General features: G+C 52.5%; 1 protein-coding gene across 1 annotated transcript in view; it reads left to right on the forward strand.

Moving 5' to 3' along the window:
- The window catches only part of CAPN13 (calpain 13), a 71,452-nt gene that overhangs the window by 30,433 nt on the left and 24,816 nt on the right, over positions 1–16,203 (forward strand). Inside the window, exons 6-10 of the mRNA XM_037066826.1 lie at positions 4,076–4,250; positions 5,146–5,220; positions 9,590–9,675; positions 13,579–13,653; positions 14,715–14,875. Coding sequence (XP_036922721.1) covers positions 4,076–4,250; positions 5,146–5,220; positions 9,590–9,675; positions 13,579–13,653; positions 14,715–14,875 — 572 coding nt within the window. The remainder of the gene's footprint in view (positions 1–4,075; positions 4,251–5,145; positions 5,221–9,589; positions 9,676–13,578; positions 13,654–14,714; positions 14,876–16,203) is intronic.

Below are 16,203 nucleotides of genomic sequence, written 5' to 3' on the forward strand. Positions count from 1 at the left end.
TGCAAGGCTGTGTTGGGGCCCTCAGGAGGGACCCAGAGGCACATAGCAAGGGGTGGGCAGGGCAGGGCTGGACAGAGATGTGCACTGACAATCATATTATTGCAAGGGCTGGTATAGGACATAAATAAAATAAAATATCATGGTCATAGTCTGCTGAGAGGGCAGAAGAGGGAAAGAAATTCGGACATTTGGGCTTACAGAGAGTCAGTTTGAGGCTATACTGAGGAGGTGGCATTGAGTGGGGCCTTGAAGGATGGATAGAATTTCAACAGGGGGAGGAATATGTGAGGGAGGCATCCCCAACAATGGGAATGATACCAACAGAGCGTGAGGGCTGGGACAGTTCAAAGTGAGGTTGGGAGTGTGGGGCCCTGGTGTGGCTGCTGGGAGACTGTGTTCATGTGGGGACAGGGCAGGGAGCAGTTGTCCGTTATCATGTGGTCCAAACACTACGATTCCAGGGCTGTCTTCTGGTGCTGACAAGCTCAATGTTCACAAATGCCCCAATTCACGTGTTTTATGCAGATTCTTTCGAGTTTTATTTGACAGATGTCCACCAAGCATTTAACCACAGGCCAGGCACTGTGCTGGCAACAGGACAGAGACTCTGACAGGTTCACATGGGGTGTGTGGGAGTAAGCGTGTGCAGGAAGTCACTGTCCAAAGGCTCGCACCTGTGAGGGGCACATCATAGATAGAAAGCAACACCAGGGGGCAAAAGGACAGAGGACCACACCTTTCCGGAGAAAATGGGGAGTGGAGAGGGCTACCTGGTCGGCTTTCCTAAAGACTGTCCTAACCAGCCCCTCGTTTTCCAAACGGGGAAGCCATGGGTCTGCACACGGAGGTGGTGGCAGGTGTAAGCAGCTAGCCTGAATCTGCGGAGGGCCTCTGTCACTCAACAGAAGACATCCTTTAGCAAGACCAAAGACCCTGCCCATTCCCATTCAGGTCTCTGAGGAGTGGTGACAACCCACAGGCTACAGCCCAGCCCCTGTCCTTCTGGCGGTCACAGTCTGGATGGCAAGACATCTTCAGATTTTTTTTTTTTGCATTCTTTCTTTTGGGCCAACTTGTAAAAACAGTAAAGTACTTGCTCTTTCCAGTGTCAAGGAGAGCTATTCATTAGGATTTGAGCACGAAGCCCAAATCACAGTTGAGGCTGTTGAACCAATTCACATGTTTGGGGAGGTTAATTCGCGTCTAAGATACTTCCCCAAACACTGCCATTATGTTTCCAGGATGGAGTCAGGCCTCACCACTTCAGGGCCTCGTTTCCCCCTTATATAAAAGGGGAGGGGAGCCTGCCAGTTCACTGGGAGAATTAGAAAGCTCACGAAGTGAAATGATGACTCCGACCCCATTTTGTTAACAGCTGACCTAAGGCAATCATTCAGCTTAAAAAGAAATGGGAAACTGGACTGGCACCCGCATGCCACTGCCTAAAGAAATCTAGCAGAGGATAAAATGCTTCGAACTATTAAGCGGTTTAAAAGCTTTTTCTTCCATCCAAAGAAGGAAGTTACAGAATGCGGGGTGACTCACAGAATTGCAGCCCGTCAGAGCTGGAAGTGACGGCTGTCAGTGACAGGCTCTAGCTTCTTCTCCGAGATATGAGGAAACAGCCTCAGAGGCGACGTGACTTGCCCAAGGTTGCTGGGAGTTTCAGGCCAAGCCGGAATGAGAACAGTTCTCTCTGGTCACATGCTTTTCCATTGTCCCTTCGTATCTTCAGTCCTATAGGAAAAGGAGTTCACTTTTTGCTTCTTTGAAGCTTTGTGTGTGGCACGTGGGGACCACAGCACAAACACAAGGAACCCATCCATCCACCCGGCAGGAGGTGGCCTGCTTTCCCTCCAAGGGTATGGGTGCTGACAGGGGAATACGTGGACTCCAAGCTCCCAAATGCCCTTGTGGCTGGGGAGCCTGGAAATGCCTGGTCAAGGCCGCCAAAGTTGGGGGTGGAATCTGTATGTCCAGATTTTTTACCCTGGGGTCATACAATAGAGAGGAGGTTGGAGTCAGGATGGGGTAGGCTGCATATCATCCCCTCTAGAATCTTTGCGGTAAAGAATTGCAGCATTTCAACATCCTTTCTGGCTCCGACTGAGACAGCTGAATTCTCCCATCTTTCATATCATTTCCCGGAAGATAGATGTGTCCCCAGTAGGAGGCTTGAGTCAGAGGGGTGAGAACCAGGGTCTATCAGAACTGCTGGGCTCAGGTGACAAGGAGTAGTGACAGGCGCGGTGAACACAGCTCTCGCTGTCTTTCCCTCCCTTTCTATCTCCTGCCAGCAAAGGTGGCTGAGAAGAGCTGCATGTTCCTGAAGCTCCAGTGGGACTCCTGAGTGCATGTTTGTAAAGCAGAGAGGTGGCTCCTTTTCAAACAGCCAGTGGCCACTGAGACAGGCTTTGTGGGCATTGCAGAAGGACAGCTGCAGAGAGAGGAGGCTACGAAAGACACCGAGGAGGGGGGCTGGCTGCAGGTCCTGTCCCTTGGGTGTCTCTGTGGTGACTGCAGCATGGCGTGGGTGCAAGGCCTCAGATGAGGTCCATAGACCCTGAGGACATGGGCCTTGAGTGACAGGACAGAGCCCAGTAGCTGCTTTTTTGGAGTGACTCAGGGAGAGCCCGCCTTGAAGCCAGGGAGGGCCCTTGGACGCAACACAGGAAAGGCCTGTTGCTATGCAGGAGGTCCTGCTGGCGGGCTCGGAAATGGGTCCCTCGGAAATGGGTCCCCAGTCTCTGAATTTCAAGTACCCTGGGCAATCCCTCTCAATCCAAGGCCAGGAGCCAGGATGTCTGTGAGAAATCAAGAGAGGCAGACAGCCATGCAGACCCAACTGGGCATAGTCATGATCAAAGGCAAGCTGTATGGTTGGCCAAGCCAACACCCTGGTGATAAGAATCTGGTCCCAGGCATAGCTCTGGGTCATTGAGAGAGAAAGAAGACTTAGAACCAGTTTGGTAACAAGTTGAGATCAGTCACACGGTTGTTCCTGCAGAATGCCAGTTTGTTCTGTGTGTCCTTTGCTTTCTTTGAAAAAAGGCTGTCCAAGTCACCCACGGCATTTGTGCCCAAGACAGTGTCCTGTTTAGAGTGGCTGCTTGGTATATATTGCTGAAGTGAGTGTATGTGAATTCTGGGTGACACCCCAGAGGAGAGACTGGCCAAGGTAGAAATAGGGTAAGAAAGGAGTGTCTGAGGAGCCCCCAGACCTGATCCAGTAAACCCAACCATTCCCGGGTAAAAGGCTAAGGACTGGGAAGAAAAGGTCTTGTCCAAAGTCACAGGTCCCAGTTCAGGCAGCTGCAAGGGTGGATCCAGGCCCCTGATCCCTGTGTGACTTTGTATTACCAGAAAGAAGGCTGTGGTAGGGATGTCTTCACTGCCACTGGCCTGTGAAAAGTGGGACATCTTCACCACTGTCACTTGTCATTTTCCTGCTGATGCTGGGCTGATTGATCTGAGGATAGGAATGGGAAACCTGGATCAAGAGTGAGAACAGAGGCTGCTTGTGGCATTGGGGTTGTTGACCATGAGCCTTCTGAGGGCAGGCATGGGGTCTCATTCACCTTTGAAAGCTCAGTGCCCAGCATGATACCCCGTACACAGTAAGCACTGACCACTATTATGAAACTGAACAGGAAACAGTGTGTCCTCAGCATAATAATATCCAGTATTTATTAAAAGCTCATCATGAATGAGGCACTATGCCAAGCCCAACCCTGTGATGTTAAGTAACTTGTCCAAGTTCAAGCAGCTAAGTACGTGGTGAGGTTGGGATCTGACCCTGGCCTATGGCTCCAGCGCCTTCCCTCCTGACCTCTACATGACACTGCTGCTCGAGGGGGCTGCCCGGGCCCAGGAGACCGGGGAAAGGACGAGGCTGAGGGCGGCACATGGCCTAGAATCTCCATCCAGATGAGTGAAAGGTGGGTGGCCAGGGTCCAGAAGGGTAGAAAGGCCGTCCTTCACCTGGGGAATACGCAGAGCTCAGGTGTGCAGCCTCCTTACCTGAGTGTCTCACTGAAGGCACCATGGAGGGTGTGGTCTGACTTTCCCCTCCCAGGTTTCGTGGATCCTATCTCCGCCTGCACTACGGCTACCTCCCTGATGCCCTGGTGGACCTCACAGGAGGGGTGGTCACCACCATGGACCTGCACTCCTCCCCTTCTGACCTAGTGACGATGGTGAAGACAGCAGCCCAGGAAGAGTCCTTGATGACCTGTGCCACCCCGGCCGGTGTGAGTAGACCAGGGCTCCCTTCGCATGGGTTTGAGCCTCTCCTCACCTGGGAGTGTTCAGCCACTGGTTCATTCAGCTAGGGAAGGTCACGGTCAAAACCGTCAGTGAGTGCTGCTGCTGTGCTTTTCTGAGGCCACATCATTTAATCCTCCAGACAGGCCTCCCTCTGAGATAGGGTTGCGGTATTCACTTCAAGAAGAGGAAATGGGCTCAGAGAGGCCAAGGAAAATGCTCTCCATCACACAGCCAGTAGGTGGCTGAGCAAGGGTTCAGATACTGCTGTCTGACTCCGAAGCCTTCGCCTAGTACTTCCTCATGACCAGCAGCAACGGGTCCAGAGTGACTGGCAAGCCTCTGGTGCTCACTGTGTCCAAGGCCACGCATCCCCATTTTGAAAAGTATGGTCGACCCTCCAAATTATTTGAGTCTGTTCTGAAACAGCCAGCTCCCTACTCATGAGGTGGCTTTCTTCATTCTTTAAACATGTGGGCTTTGAGTCACACATTCCTAATCCGAAATGCCACCAAAAACTAAGATGCACTTTAAACCCCAGGTACTCACAGTGGGGGGTGGTGATGCCCAGCACACGTGTTTTGTGCTGTCTCATTGGTGATGAGTAATTGGAGGAGCAAGCAGCAGGTCCTCGGGACTCTGTGGGCTCTATCCCTAATGGGGTGGTCTCTTGCGGTATGAAGTGCCTGGGGTTTCGACCATCCGGCAGTCTTCAAACTCTACTTTTCTAGAAAAAGAGTCCCAGGAATCCTTGTCATTCCAGTGGGAGTCAGTGGGACACTTTTTATCCAGCCATGGCTCAGCTGCCAATGAATTGTGCTTTTCTGTTTCTTTGAAGCACCTGGAATAGTTTGATGCATGGTCTGCTTTTCTCCTCTGTAGCCTACAGGGATTGCCACAAGCATGGAGAATGGCCTGGTGAGCCAGCATGCCTACACCGTTACCGGAGCTGAGACGGTAAGGCTCCTATGGGCTGGGCTTCGTGTTCTTGCCCCTCGAAACAGGAGTCAGAATCACAGGCCTTCAGCACGCCCAGCAAAGCTGAAATGAGTGTTTACTGCCCTTACCCCATGGTGGCGGCCACCATGGACTGCATCCTTCCTTCTATTCATCTAGATGTGCCCAGTATCTTCATCCCCCAGGGGCCCACCAGGCACACTTGAAGTGATCTCGGACAGGGTGAGTCTCTGGCTAGACTGGGGGATTACACCAGAGGAAAACTAGCCAGTTGACTCTGGGGGAAGTTTTGCCCTGGAAGGGTTTTATTTGTAACATACCAACTAAACTGCTACAACAAAGACATTTCAAAATACAGGGCTCAAACAAGATCAAGCTCATTTTTCTCTCAAATAAGCAGGTGATTCGAAAGCTAGTCAGTGGCTCTGCCTTCCACAGCATTGAACTTCCACCTGTGAGCCAGGGCAGCTGCTCTGGGTCCCCTCATCTCCCAGCCAGGGGAAGAGGAAGAGGCCAGGGAAAACTTACGCATCCTTCTGTGAGGAACACGTCAGGAAAGGCACATAGCTTCTCAGCTCCCATTAATCTGAACCTAAACCTGCGGCCACACAGAGGCCCAAGGGGATCTGGGAAACACACTGTCTAGCTGGGCCACCATATGCCCAGCTAAAACTTTGTTCTGTGGAAGAGGAGAGGACAGTCCCTCCCATGACACAGAACTGACTTTGGGTACACAAAAACATACACAGTTACTGTGTGCAGTACCGTTCGGTCTGGAAAACACTGCTAATGCCCAGCTTCCTCCATTTGTGATGAAGAAGATGAGGCCTTGAAGGGGAAGGTCTTTCTGATGGTCCATAGCCCCTTGCAATGGCCGGGCCAAGACATCCGGCTCCTCAGTTCCTTCTGTGCCCATCATGCTCTCATGCAGTGGCAGCACTTCCTGGCCTTGTGATGACATCCCACAGATGTCCCCTCATCTCTGTTTCCCACAAATCTTGAGTCTAAGAATGTCTTCCGGCCTCAGGAGATTGCATTCCAAACTCCAGGGAACACTTCTCACAGGTACTTACGGGCCACGGAAAGTCGGTGTCAGGGTCTGTGTCTAGCCTGCTTCGTCCTGCTTGCTTCTTCTCTCTGCATCAACCTGTCTCTCCTGGCCGTTGACCTAAGGCCAGTTGCTCCCACGTTTCGTATTTTGGTGAGTGTTCCAACCCACACAACAGGGACAATATCTTCTATCTCCTGCCTGTCTCCCTCGAGAAATCAGTGACAAAGTGCTTTCTCTGCACAGTACGTGGTAACAGCAGGCACCTAAAACGCTTGCTGGACCGGTGGACGGGAGCACTTGCAGGAGTGAGTGAATGCACTTGTCCGTGCCTCTGAAGGTGACGTCACTGACTCTTCATCCTAGACCATGTGTGATGAGCTCCAAAGGCATTTCCCACAAGCCGGGAAGAGGCTGCCCCGACAAACCCAGGCCAGAAGAGATCCCAGGCACAGTGGCTCCAGACTCCCTTCCCCTGAACTCTCCCACTCCCTTCCCCAAATTCTCAGTGGGGGCGGCTAGTACCATCACCATGCCTGGCCACGTGCAGACACTGCTCTCCACGACTCCCCGGACCTAGATGTGGACAAGTCCAGGGTATAGACAGCACGTCGGTTTCCTTGTGTGCCAGACTGGACCGGTTGGCGATGCTGTCTGATTGCCACTTCCAGATCCAGGGAAAGAGACCTGCGTTGGGTGACTGATATCTGTGCTGGGCAAGGAATAAGAGCGCCATGGTAGCTGCATGGTGGGTCTGCCGTTCCAGGGCAAGGCCTCGCTCTCCGTCGAGACGGCCTTTGTTTCTCCTATGAAAACAGGGCAGAAGGGACTTGTGTGTTGAGAGGCCCAGATGGCCATAGGACATGAGTCCCCACTGGGGCTGGGCCTGGAGATGGCAGTGACTATCAGATGACAGAGTGGCCAGGTAGACACCATGGGGCAAGGGACTGGAGGTGAACTCAGGAGCCAGGCTATGGGCTCCCTGGGGTCTGGGCTCCTGGGAAACTCTTTCACTAATGTGACTGTTCACTCCCCCACAGCACCCACTGTCAGCTGTTCTTACACTACAGTGAGTGGGCTGGACAGGATGCCTCCCCTGTGACAGCAGGTGATGGGCCTTTGCATCCTCTGTGTTCAGTTTGGCAATTCTGTGGCTGCTACCACCTCCCAGCCTGTGCTGTCTGCAGCCCCAGCTGGGGGAGACCCCTGTGAAGCTCACCATGACCCCTGCTTAGACAGGCACATGCTAAAGGTTCTGAAAAGGCCTTCTGTGTTAACCAGACAAGTGCCACTTACCTTTAATCAACCACGAAAGCTTTTTTCTAGGAATAAGTCTTAACAGCCTACAGAACCACCGTCTGAGAGAATACATTTGAGGAAGAACTAGCCTAGGACAGATAACCTGGAGTACCTCTCATCCCAAATGGACTCCTGAGCCACCAGGCCACGGTCCATGGGATTCCTGGTGGGGTGTTGGCAAAAAAGAAGTGACCCAGTCAGACAAGGGCCCAAAAACTTGAGTTGGTTAAAAATTTTTCCTGCAGAAAAAGGAGGTTATGACTCTCTGCAAGTGCGAAGATTAAAGCAGTGCATGAATGCTGTGTGCTTTTTAATCTGCTCGCCCTCCCTCTGGGCGGGACACAGACAGGAAGATAAATGAAATTGGCATTTTTTATTATGTACCTAGCTTGGTCCATGACACCCCTGGGCAAGGGGGTGCACGGCTCTCTGCATGCCTCATTTAGCCCTCTTCCAGCCCCTTCCAACCCCTGGCCACTCTTCTCCCCTGTGCCCAGCTGAGCCCCCGACTGTCTGCTAGGCACCAAGGGCGGTCCATTAAGCTCTCTGGGCCACTGGGCCCCCATTACTCATGTCCTGCTTGTGGGTTCCACCAGATGCTGGTGATTAATACATTGTATGCAAGGCCTGGAGTGCTCCAGGGGTCTCGCACAGAGGGGTGGGAAACTTGGGTTTGTGCCAGGAGCTCTCCCACCCCTTGTGGCATTTGAAACCAGGGCACCTTCCACTGCAGTGCCAACCAAAGCAGACAGGGAAAAGCCACAGGAAAGGACCGTACCTGAGCCAGGCTCTTGGGCCCTCACCTGACTGCTTTGCCTCTTCGTGGCAAGGCCCTAGTGTGATTATATGAGCCTTGGCCAGGTGGCTTAGGGTTATATGTGGGGTCAGGCTCACAGTCACGTAGAGGAATGGGTTGTTCCTTTATCCACCCCCAGTTCCAAGATTAAGAACCTGGGCTTTGGAGCCTGCCAGTGGCCAGGGCCAGAATTCTGTCTCTGCCACTTACTCTGCAGCCTTAGGAAAGTTGCTGAACCTCTCTAGTGCTCACTTTCCTTCTCTGCAAGACAGGGCTTATATAAAACTCTACCTCAGAGGACAAAGGGCGAACTCATGCCTGGTTCCCAGCCCTGCCTACACACGCAGGTTCTTTCCCACGCCGTGGTATCCCACTCAGCCTCCTCCCACCCAGCATCATTGAGCACCTCCGCACCCTCCCTGACCCTCCAGGCCTCCGTCTCCACAGACATTAGCACAGATCGATATTGCAGCTACAACTCAATCATACTTCCAGTCCTCTCACCAGGCTAAGGGCTCCTTCCCCACCCCACCCCCAGGACTGGAGGTTCAAGGGGCTGCCATTATTTCATTGTGATTTTTCAACAGCTTTGCCCTCTGGCCTCTGTGGTCTCACGGAGCCAATGTGCCAACCCCAGGGGAAAGAAAAGCCCATGCCATAGAGGCACCCTGCTCATCAGCAGAGACTGGGGAGCAGGATGAGGCAGACTAGCCCCCGACATCTCGATTCCCAGGTTGTCCCAGTCTCACTCCAATCAGCCCTCTTGTGCAGGGGCCCGCACTGTGCAAACCTGACACAGCCCCCAGTGGCAACTGGCAGGGAAGTGCTGTGTCTGGAATAAAGATCCCACTGTGACAGGGCTTGGAGGAGGCTAGAGACCCATAGAGTCTGCAGCCCAAGGCAACATCCTGGGCTGTTGATCTGCTATTAAATCTCAGCTCACCCAAGTTCTGGGATGAAGCCATGGGGAATGATGAAGTTGCACCTGCCCTGAGAGGTACTGAGCAGAAAGGGGCCATTTTTTCCTCTATCTCATTCCAACTCCTTGCAGGCAGCAGACATTGATTTTTTTTCTTTCAGGGTTTTTTTTTTTCCCCCTGTCTGCAGCCAAATGAGGTCAGAAGTTAAATTGGTCCTTGGAGGTAAAAAGCAGCTGCGTTCATATCCCCTCTTTCTGCTGACTTTTGCTGGAGAGCTCTGACAGTTTCCTTTTCTGTTCTTTACAGATCCAGTCCAGGACCGGCTGGGAAGATCTTATCCGCCTGTGGAACCCCTGGGGCAACACTGAATGGCAAGGGCGCTGGAGGGACGGGTATGGGTTCTGCAAACCTCTTTGTCTGTCCCTGAGTCTCGGTCACTGAGACCTGTGTTCAGAGAGCTCCCCGCCCCAGGAGGGTGGTGTCTATCTCCCCCACTGTGGATTGCACTGCAGGCTTCTCCAGTTCACGCCCTTGTGTGTCTGTCGGTCTGTCTCACATGCTCAGGGTGCCATTCACTGAACATTTATTAGACACCGACTGAGTACTCGCTGTACTAAGTACACTGTTAGGTGGGTGTGTGGGATATATACAGGTGACAAAACCCAGTGTCTGTCCTCCAGAAGGTCATAGTCTAGAGCTTTGAACCCCCAAACTCAGAATTAGTATTTTTAAAAAATGGGGGTGGGGCAGAGCAGGAGCCAAGTTCCACCTGGTAGAGGGAGCTGAGAGAAGGTGTCTCATCATGTAAATGGGTCTTATGGGATTCTGGTCCTGATGAAGCCGTGTCCTCAGGATAGAAAAGACTTCTCTGGCAGGGAGAGGGCGTCACGAAACTGAGGCAAAGATCTGGACGATCATTCTACTCAGTCCAGCTGGGACCAGTGCATAGACTAGCACCTTGCTCAGAGAGAGTATGAGTGAGTGGAGCTAAGCAGGTCTCCACTGGCCCTGTTGGCCATGTCCCAAAAAGCTGCTTTCAGGCCCAGACGACCAGGGATGGCCCCACTGTGAGGTCAGAGGTTCCCAGGAGCTGGGCTGGCATTTCCCAGCCCCCAGGACAATGAGTCTCTGAACCCCACCCACTTGCTGAGAATGAGATGGCAGTCCCAAGAGGGATGGAAGGCCAGGGACAGCCAGTGGGGCCTGGCCCCATCTCATCCCTCTGAGGGTTCAAGAAGATCCATAAAGAGTGCTGAGTCACAACAGTCGCCACAACAGCATTGTTGTATTTAGAAATACAAAGCATTCAGACAAACAGGAGAACAGGACCCAATAAGCCGTGAGTGTCAGCACAATGACAAGTGAGTTCTAGAAGGCGATTGCAGAGCTGGCCAGTGTCCTGGCCCCAATTTGTAGCCACCCAGAATGTGGCCCACTGGCCCAGGCTAGGCTGTGACAGGGACCTCTCCGATCCTCTGTGAGCCCCGACAGCTGATGTGAGCCTGCACCAGAGGGCCCTCAGCAAACAGGAGCTGGAAGGATGATTAGGCTAGAGGGTAGGACAGCAAGAGAGAGAGGGGAAGAGGGAGAAAACAAATAAACCTGGATCTGATCTCAGATGCTCCCTGGAGAACTGGGTGGTGGCTAAATCCCCTGCACAGGAGGGGAGTGAGTTTGCAAAACCAGGAACCACCGAACAATGTTTGTACTCAGTGGCCCTTTTGCCATTTTTCTTGCCTCTCTTCTTCCTTCTTTCCCGGGCTACCCTTTGCCCTCCCCAATGTAAATCTTCACAACTTCTGGCCCTTTCCAATTCTCCTCAATCATCACCCCAAGCTGCCAAATAAACCCCAGGGGGCAATATAATTAGCCAGCATCCCTGATACCGGGTTGGCTATTGAGCTAGGACTGGAGGAGAAGCAAATGTCAGTGACACATGTCCCTGAAAGAGGCCACAAATGCACGAGCTGATGCTTTGCCCAGTCTCCCATGCTAAACATCAAGTGACCAGGGAAGGCAACATGGGACATGGGAGATCAGGGGAGAGAAGCCTCCAGCGGGCTGGCACATGTTCAGGGAAAGCCTGGATGAGACTGAATTTGAGTTCAACCTCCCAAAAAACAGTATGACTCCCTTCGGAAGAGATCACTGTGTAGGTGGGGACGTGTGGGCCACTGTGCTGAGCCGGGAACATGTATAGAGCGTTCAAGGCCAACAAGCTGGCCCGAGGCAGAAGAACTAGGGAGAGAGGGGTTAGGAGCCGGGGCTGAGCCCAATGCCAGCTGGAAGTTTGGATTGACACTCTCCAGGTTTATGAAGGCCCCTGAGCAAGGGAGAGAGGTGTGCACAACAGCGACTGGGGGTGTTTTAGCTGAACGTTCCCCATCAGAAACCAGGCTGAAAGGAAGTGATAGGGCTACATAATCATTGTCTCCATGAAGGTGGTCAATGTCCTTCCTCCTTTTTAAAGAATGGAGATGGACAGAGAGAGCCAGATGGTCTGATCTCAGCCATAATTGAAATTTCAGTCGCACACACTTAAAGGCAAACTTGCATGAATCGATAGCTTATTGATTTACGCTACATTTATTTTCCCTTACACACTGCAGAAAATGCAATTATTGCTTAATTATAAAATTGCCATTTGACAGTAGCACATCTGACTGGCTCACCCTGCAGCCAGGAGCCTGAGGGCTGGTCCCTGCCTTGCTCTCCCTGCACAGAGGTGGCCTGGTCCATGATGCAAGCCACTCACACAGGAAGACCTCATTACACTTCTGTGTCTCCAGGGCCCGTTGCCACTGAGCGCGCCTCTACTTTGAGTGGTGGGCTGAGGGCGGGGTGAGCCTGCTCCCTTCTGCCCCTGAGCGTCTCCTTCATCACAGACCATAGGACTAGTTTCAGGAACACATGACCTCAGTGAAGTCATTAATCTTAATTATTAATTGAGCAAAATATTATTGCATGCCTACTGTGTGCCAAGGCATTGTGTTAAGCTTCTGTGATGATACCGTTACCATGGTGGGCAAAGCTCATTGATCTCACAGATGTTGAGAGGCTCCAGCGAGGGGACAGCTAAGCGGGGTCCTTTGGAAAAAACAATGATGCTGGGGAAAATGGAAGGCAGCAGGAAAAGGGGAGGGCTGAACCTAAGAACTGTTTCCATAAAGGAAGCAGAGGCAGGAGCCTGCAGGCACCGAGCAGGGCTCTTGAGGATGGGACATTGTAGACATCACACATTTGTAAGATGGCCAGGAGTTGGCTGACTCCGAGGCCAGTGGCACACACACAGGGACGAGTAACACAGGGCACCAAGTGCTAGGATGGGGGTGGTACAGGATGCCGTGGAGCTCAAAGGAGGGACATTGACTCTGGGTGGAGTGGGGATGCCAGAGGGGAGCGGGCACAGCCTCTCAGCAAGGGCCCTTTAGGAGGCAAGATGGCTAAGAGTTAGTGGGTTACAGGGCTGAGAGACGGAAGGGCATTCTAGGCAGAAGAGGCATCGTGGTGGAGTCCAAGGGGTGGGGGGAGCTCCTATTTCTAAGGAAGTGACGACATTCATTGTTGCTAGAGTGTGGCATTCGAGGATGGGCATGGGGAAATAGGGAGCTGCTCTGGTAGAGCTGGAGAGGGAGGTAGAGGCAAGGTGCTGGTTCAGGAGTTTGAGCTTCATCCTGAGAGTAAAAGGGAACTACTAATGTCTTGTAAGCAGGGAAGTGCCATAATCAGATTTCTGGTTTAGAAAGATCCCTTCGATGTCAGTGTGGAGAATGGGTGGGAGAGTGGGCAAGACTGCGTTCCGGGAGACCAGTTAGAAGCCCAGGAGGGAGATGCGGATTCCTGAGTGAGAACAGCCATAGGAATGGAAATAAGTGTGTGGCTTCGAGAGGAGCCTAGGAGCTGGAATCAACGCATCGGTACCATGGGCGATGGTTTGGATGTGGGGGAGTGAGCGAGAACGACCTCATGTGCTCATTTGGGCAGCAGGAGGAGGCAGAGGGTGAGTGCAGTTTGGGATGAGTGGACTTCGAGGTCACTGGGGGCAACATGGGATGGACCGCAGCACGCACCCACCTAGAGCTCAGGAAGGAGGACGGGCTGGGGACAGGCTAAGGACAGGCTGGAAGCCATCAGCATGTAGAGAATGACTTAATCCTGTCACTAGGTAAAGTGACACTATCCACTTGTGCCCAGGAACTAATGGAGGCCTGTGCCGGGGCCCCTGTGGGGCCGGATGTGGTTGAGAGGAGACACTCTGAGAGGCCTCACCCTCTGGTCTCTCTGTCCTCGCTCAGGTCTCCAGAGTGGCAGGAAGCCCCGGACCCACGGAGAAGCCAGCTGTACAAGAACAGGGAAGATGGCGAGTTTTGGTATTTGTTCTTCTTTTAAAATTTCATTGTAAACCTTTAACAATTGTCCACGCCCTCAATAATCCCCCTTTCCCTCAAGTGTTCCGGGACTAGAGATCAGCTTTGCAGAGACCTGTGTAGGGGGAGCCTTTTTTCTCAACCAGGACACAAAAGCCTTGAATGGGAAGTTACTTGTGTGCTCTCTGTGAGAAAGACACATCATCTCTGAAATACTGGAACTTCGAGGAAATGCTCACGGTAAAGGGAAATATTGGCACTGAAGCTTTGAGTTCAAGTTTCCTGGAAACTGGGATACATGGTTTCCTGCCTGTATCTGTTCTGCCTCTTGCTGGGACCTTGGAGCTGAATTCCAGGAGAGTGAGCCCAGTGTCCGTCCCCCAGCCCCGATGCCAGAGTCCCCGTGAGACATGGGTGTCATCACCCAGCAGCTCGGTAGGACTAGATGTTTTGAAAACACATTTCTGGCCATATGGTCTCACCTTAAAGGATGAGATGGACATTTCTCTGAGGGTGACAATTTAAATGCACTTTAACATCTGGGAAAAGGAAGCTGAGTCTCAGTAATTAAGAACTAGGGGAACAAATGTAAATTAAAAGGAAAAATATATCTGGGATCTCCACTTTCATCTCAGCATGAAGTGGGATTTTAGGTGTTGAATTCTTTATAATCTGATAAGAAAAGAAACTTCAATGATGAAATTGGCAAAGAGCCCTAGGAGAAGGCAACTTTCCTCCCCCCTGTGAAGGACAGAGAGAGAGACTGGAGGTCATCCTGCAGGCCGCGAGCCGACGTGATCTGATCAGTTGGTCGAGGAGACGGTTGTCAATGATAAAGCCCTTGCCGGGTGACATGCACAACCCAGAATCTGACAGCCCTTGTCCTCCCAGCCACTAGAAGGAGCACAAGTGCACTTGACCGAGGGGGACCCCCACCTTTGGGCAGGACTGTGGCGAGCCAATGGGCACTGTAGCTGACAGGCAAAGGGACAGTGAAACAAGGGGACCCCCACCCTGGAGACAAAAATGGTGCGCGTGAAGTGATGTGTACCTACTTCTGACAGGATGCCGTGTCGAGATTTCCAGGACAACTTCTCCTGCCTGTATGTATGTAACCAGTCCCCAGTCAGCCTGGGCCAGGGAGACACATCCTTTGGAAAGTGGTCCGAGATGATGTTTAAGAGCCGTGTGATTGCAGGAAGCGCCACAGACAGCTATGACATTGGTAAGGGTTCTGCCAGATGGAGAGCTGCCAGCCCTGGCTCCAGCTCTCGGGAGATTCTACACCATCCACCCGAAGGTGGAGGAAAGGGATTTGTTAGCCTAAAGGGACAGCTGTGGTTCTCCAAGGGAAATGGTTGCTATTTGGGGGGAGCAGGAAAATCCCAAACGGGCCTCCCCGACCCTTTGCTCTCCCCCAATATGCTGATGCTAACCTCCACCCACTTCCCGGGAGGGAGCAGAGCCGGATTACTGCTCTCCAGCAGTTTCTGGGAAGTTGGGGAAATGCGGAAAGAGCACTAAACAGCCCTGGCTGGTGTAGCTCAGTGGACTGAGTATGGGCCTGCGAACCAGAAGATCGCGGTTTGGTTCCCAGTCAGGGCACATGCCTGGGTTGCTGGCCAGTTCCCAGCAGGGGATGCATGAGAGGCAACCATACACTGATATTTCTCTCCCTCTCTGCTTCTCTTCTCCTCTAAAGATAAATGAATAAAATCTTTAAAAAAAGAAAGAGCCGTGAACAAAGTTAAGGCCGGGTTAAACCCTTGTCCTTGCTATATACTGGCTTTGTGACTCTGGGAATAGAGCAGGTCTCTGTCCTCAGCCTCCCGACCTGTGTACAGGGCACTTGGTAACCCCTGTCTGCCCCTAGCAGCCACAAGCCCCACCAGACATCAGGGAGAACATTCTGCCCCCTGGGCTGGTGTGTCCTGCAGTAGCGACCTGAGATCCCAGACAAAGGCCTCCCCCGAGATGAATCACGTGTGACCTCGGGAGCAGCGCATAGTCTCACTGGACCTCCCACTCCCCATGTGTGACGGGAATGAACCCGTCACACCTGCCATTTGCTCACAGGGAGGGAACTAGCTCCCTGGGAAGATGAACCTGAGTATACTTACACAACCTTGACAGGGAGGCGTGTAAACTGCGCGTGTGTGCGTGAGTGTGCGTGTGTGTTTGCACCTACACCTGTGCATTTCCTGTCCTGGGCACCTTCCTGTGGTGAATGGTTTGCCTGATGACCCCATCCCCCAGGGTGCCCCTTTTTTCAACCGGCAGGCTCTTCACTCTGCTGCTCCTCATCCTTAGAGTTTAAGAAACATTTTCACTAAGAGGTGAATGTGTTCCTCCTCCTCGTCTTTAAAAGGAAGAGACTGAGACTCACAAAACAAAGCAGCTTGTTCCATAGCTAGTAACTGTGGGGACTGGTACCCAGGCCTTAGGTCCCCAAATCTGGCATTCTAACCCCGCCCCCAGGGCTCCCAGACTGGACACGGCCCCACCCGGAGTCCAGGAGCCGAGATGAGTTCCAGTGACAGCTCTTCCTCTTGC

The sequence above is a fragment of the Sturnira hondurensis genome, unplaced genomic scaffold (genome assembly GCF_014824575.4).
Source record: "Sturnira hondurensis isolate 20B ecotype Veracruz unplaced genomic scaffold, ASM1482457v3 Scaffold0016663, whole genome shotgun sequence".
NCBI classification, from domain to species: Eukaryota; Metazoa; Chordata; class Mammalia; order Chiroptera; family Phyllostomidae; genus Sturnira; species Sturnira hondurensis.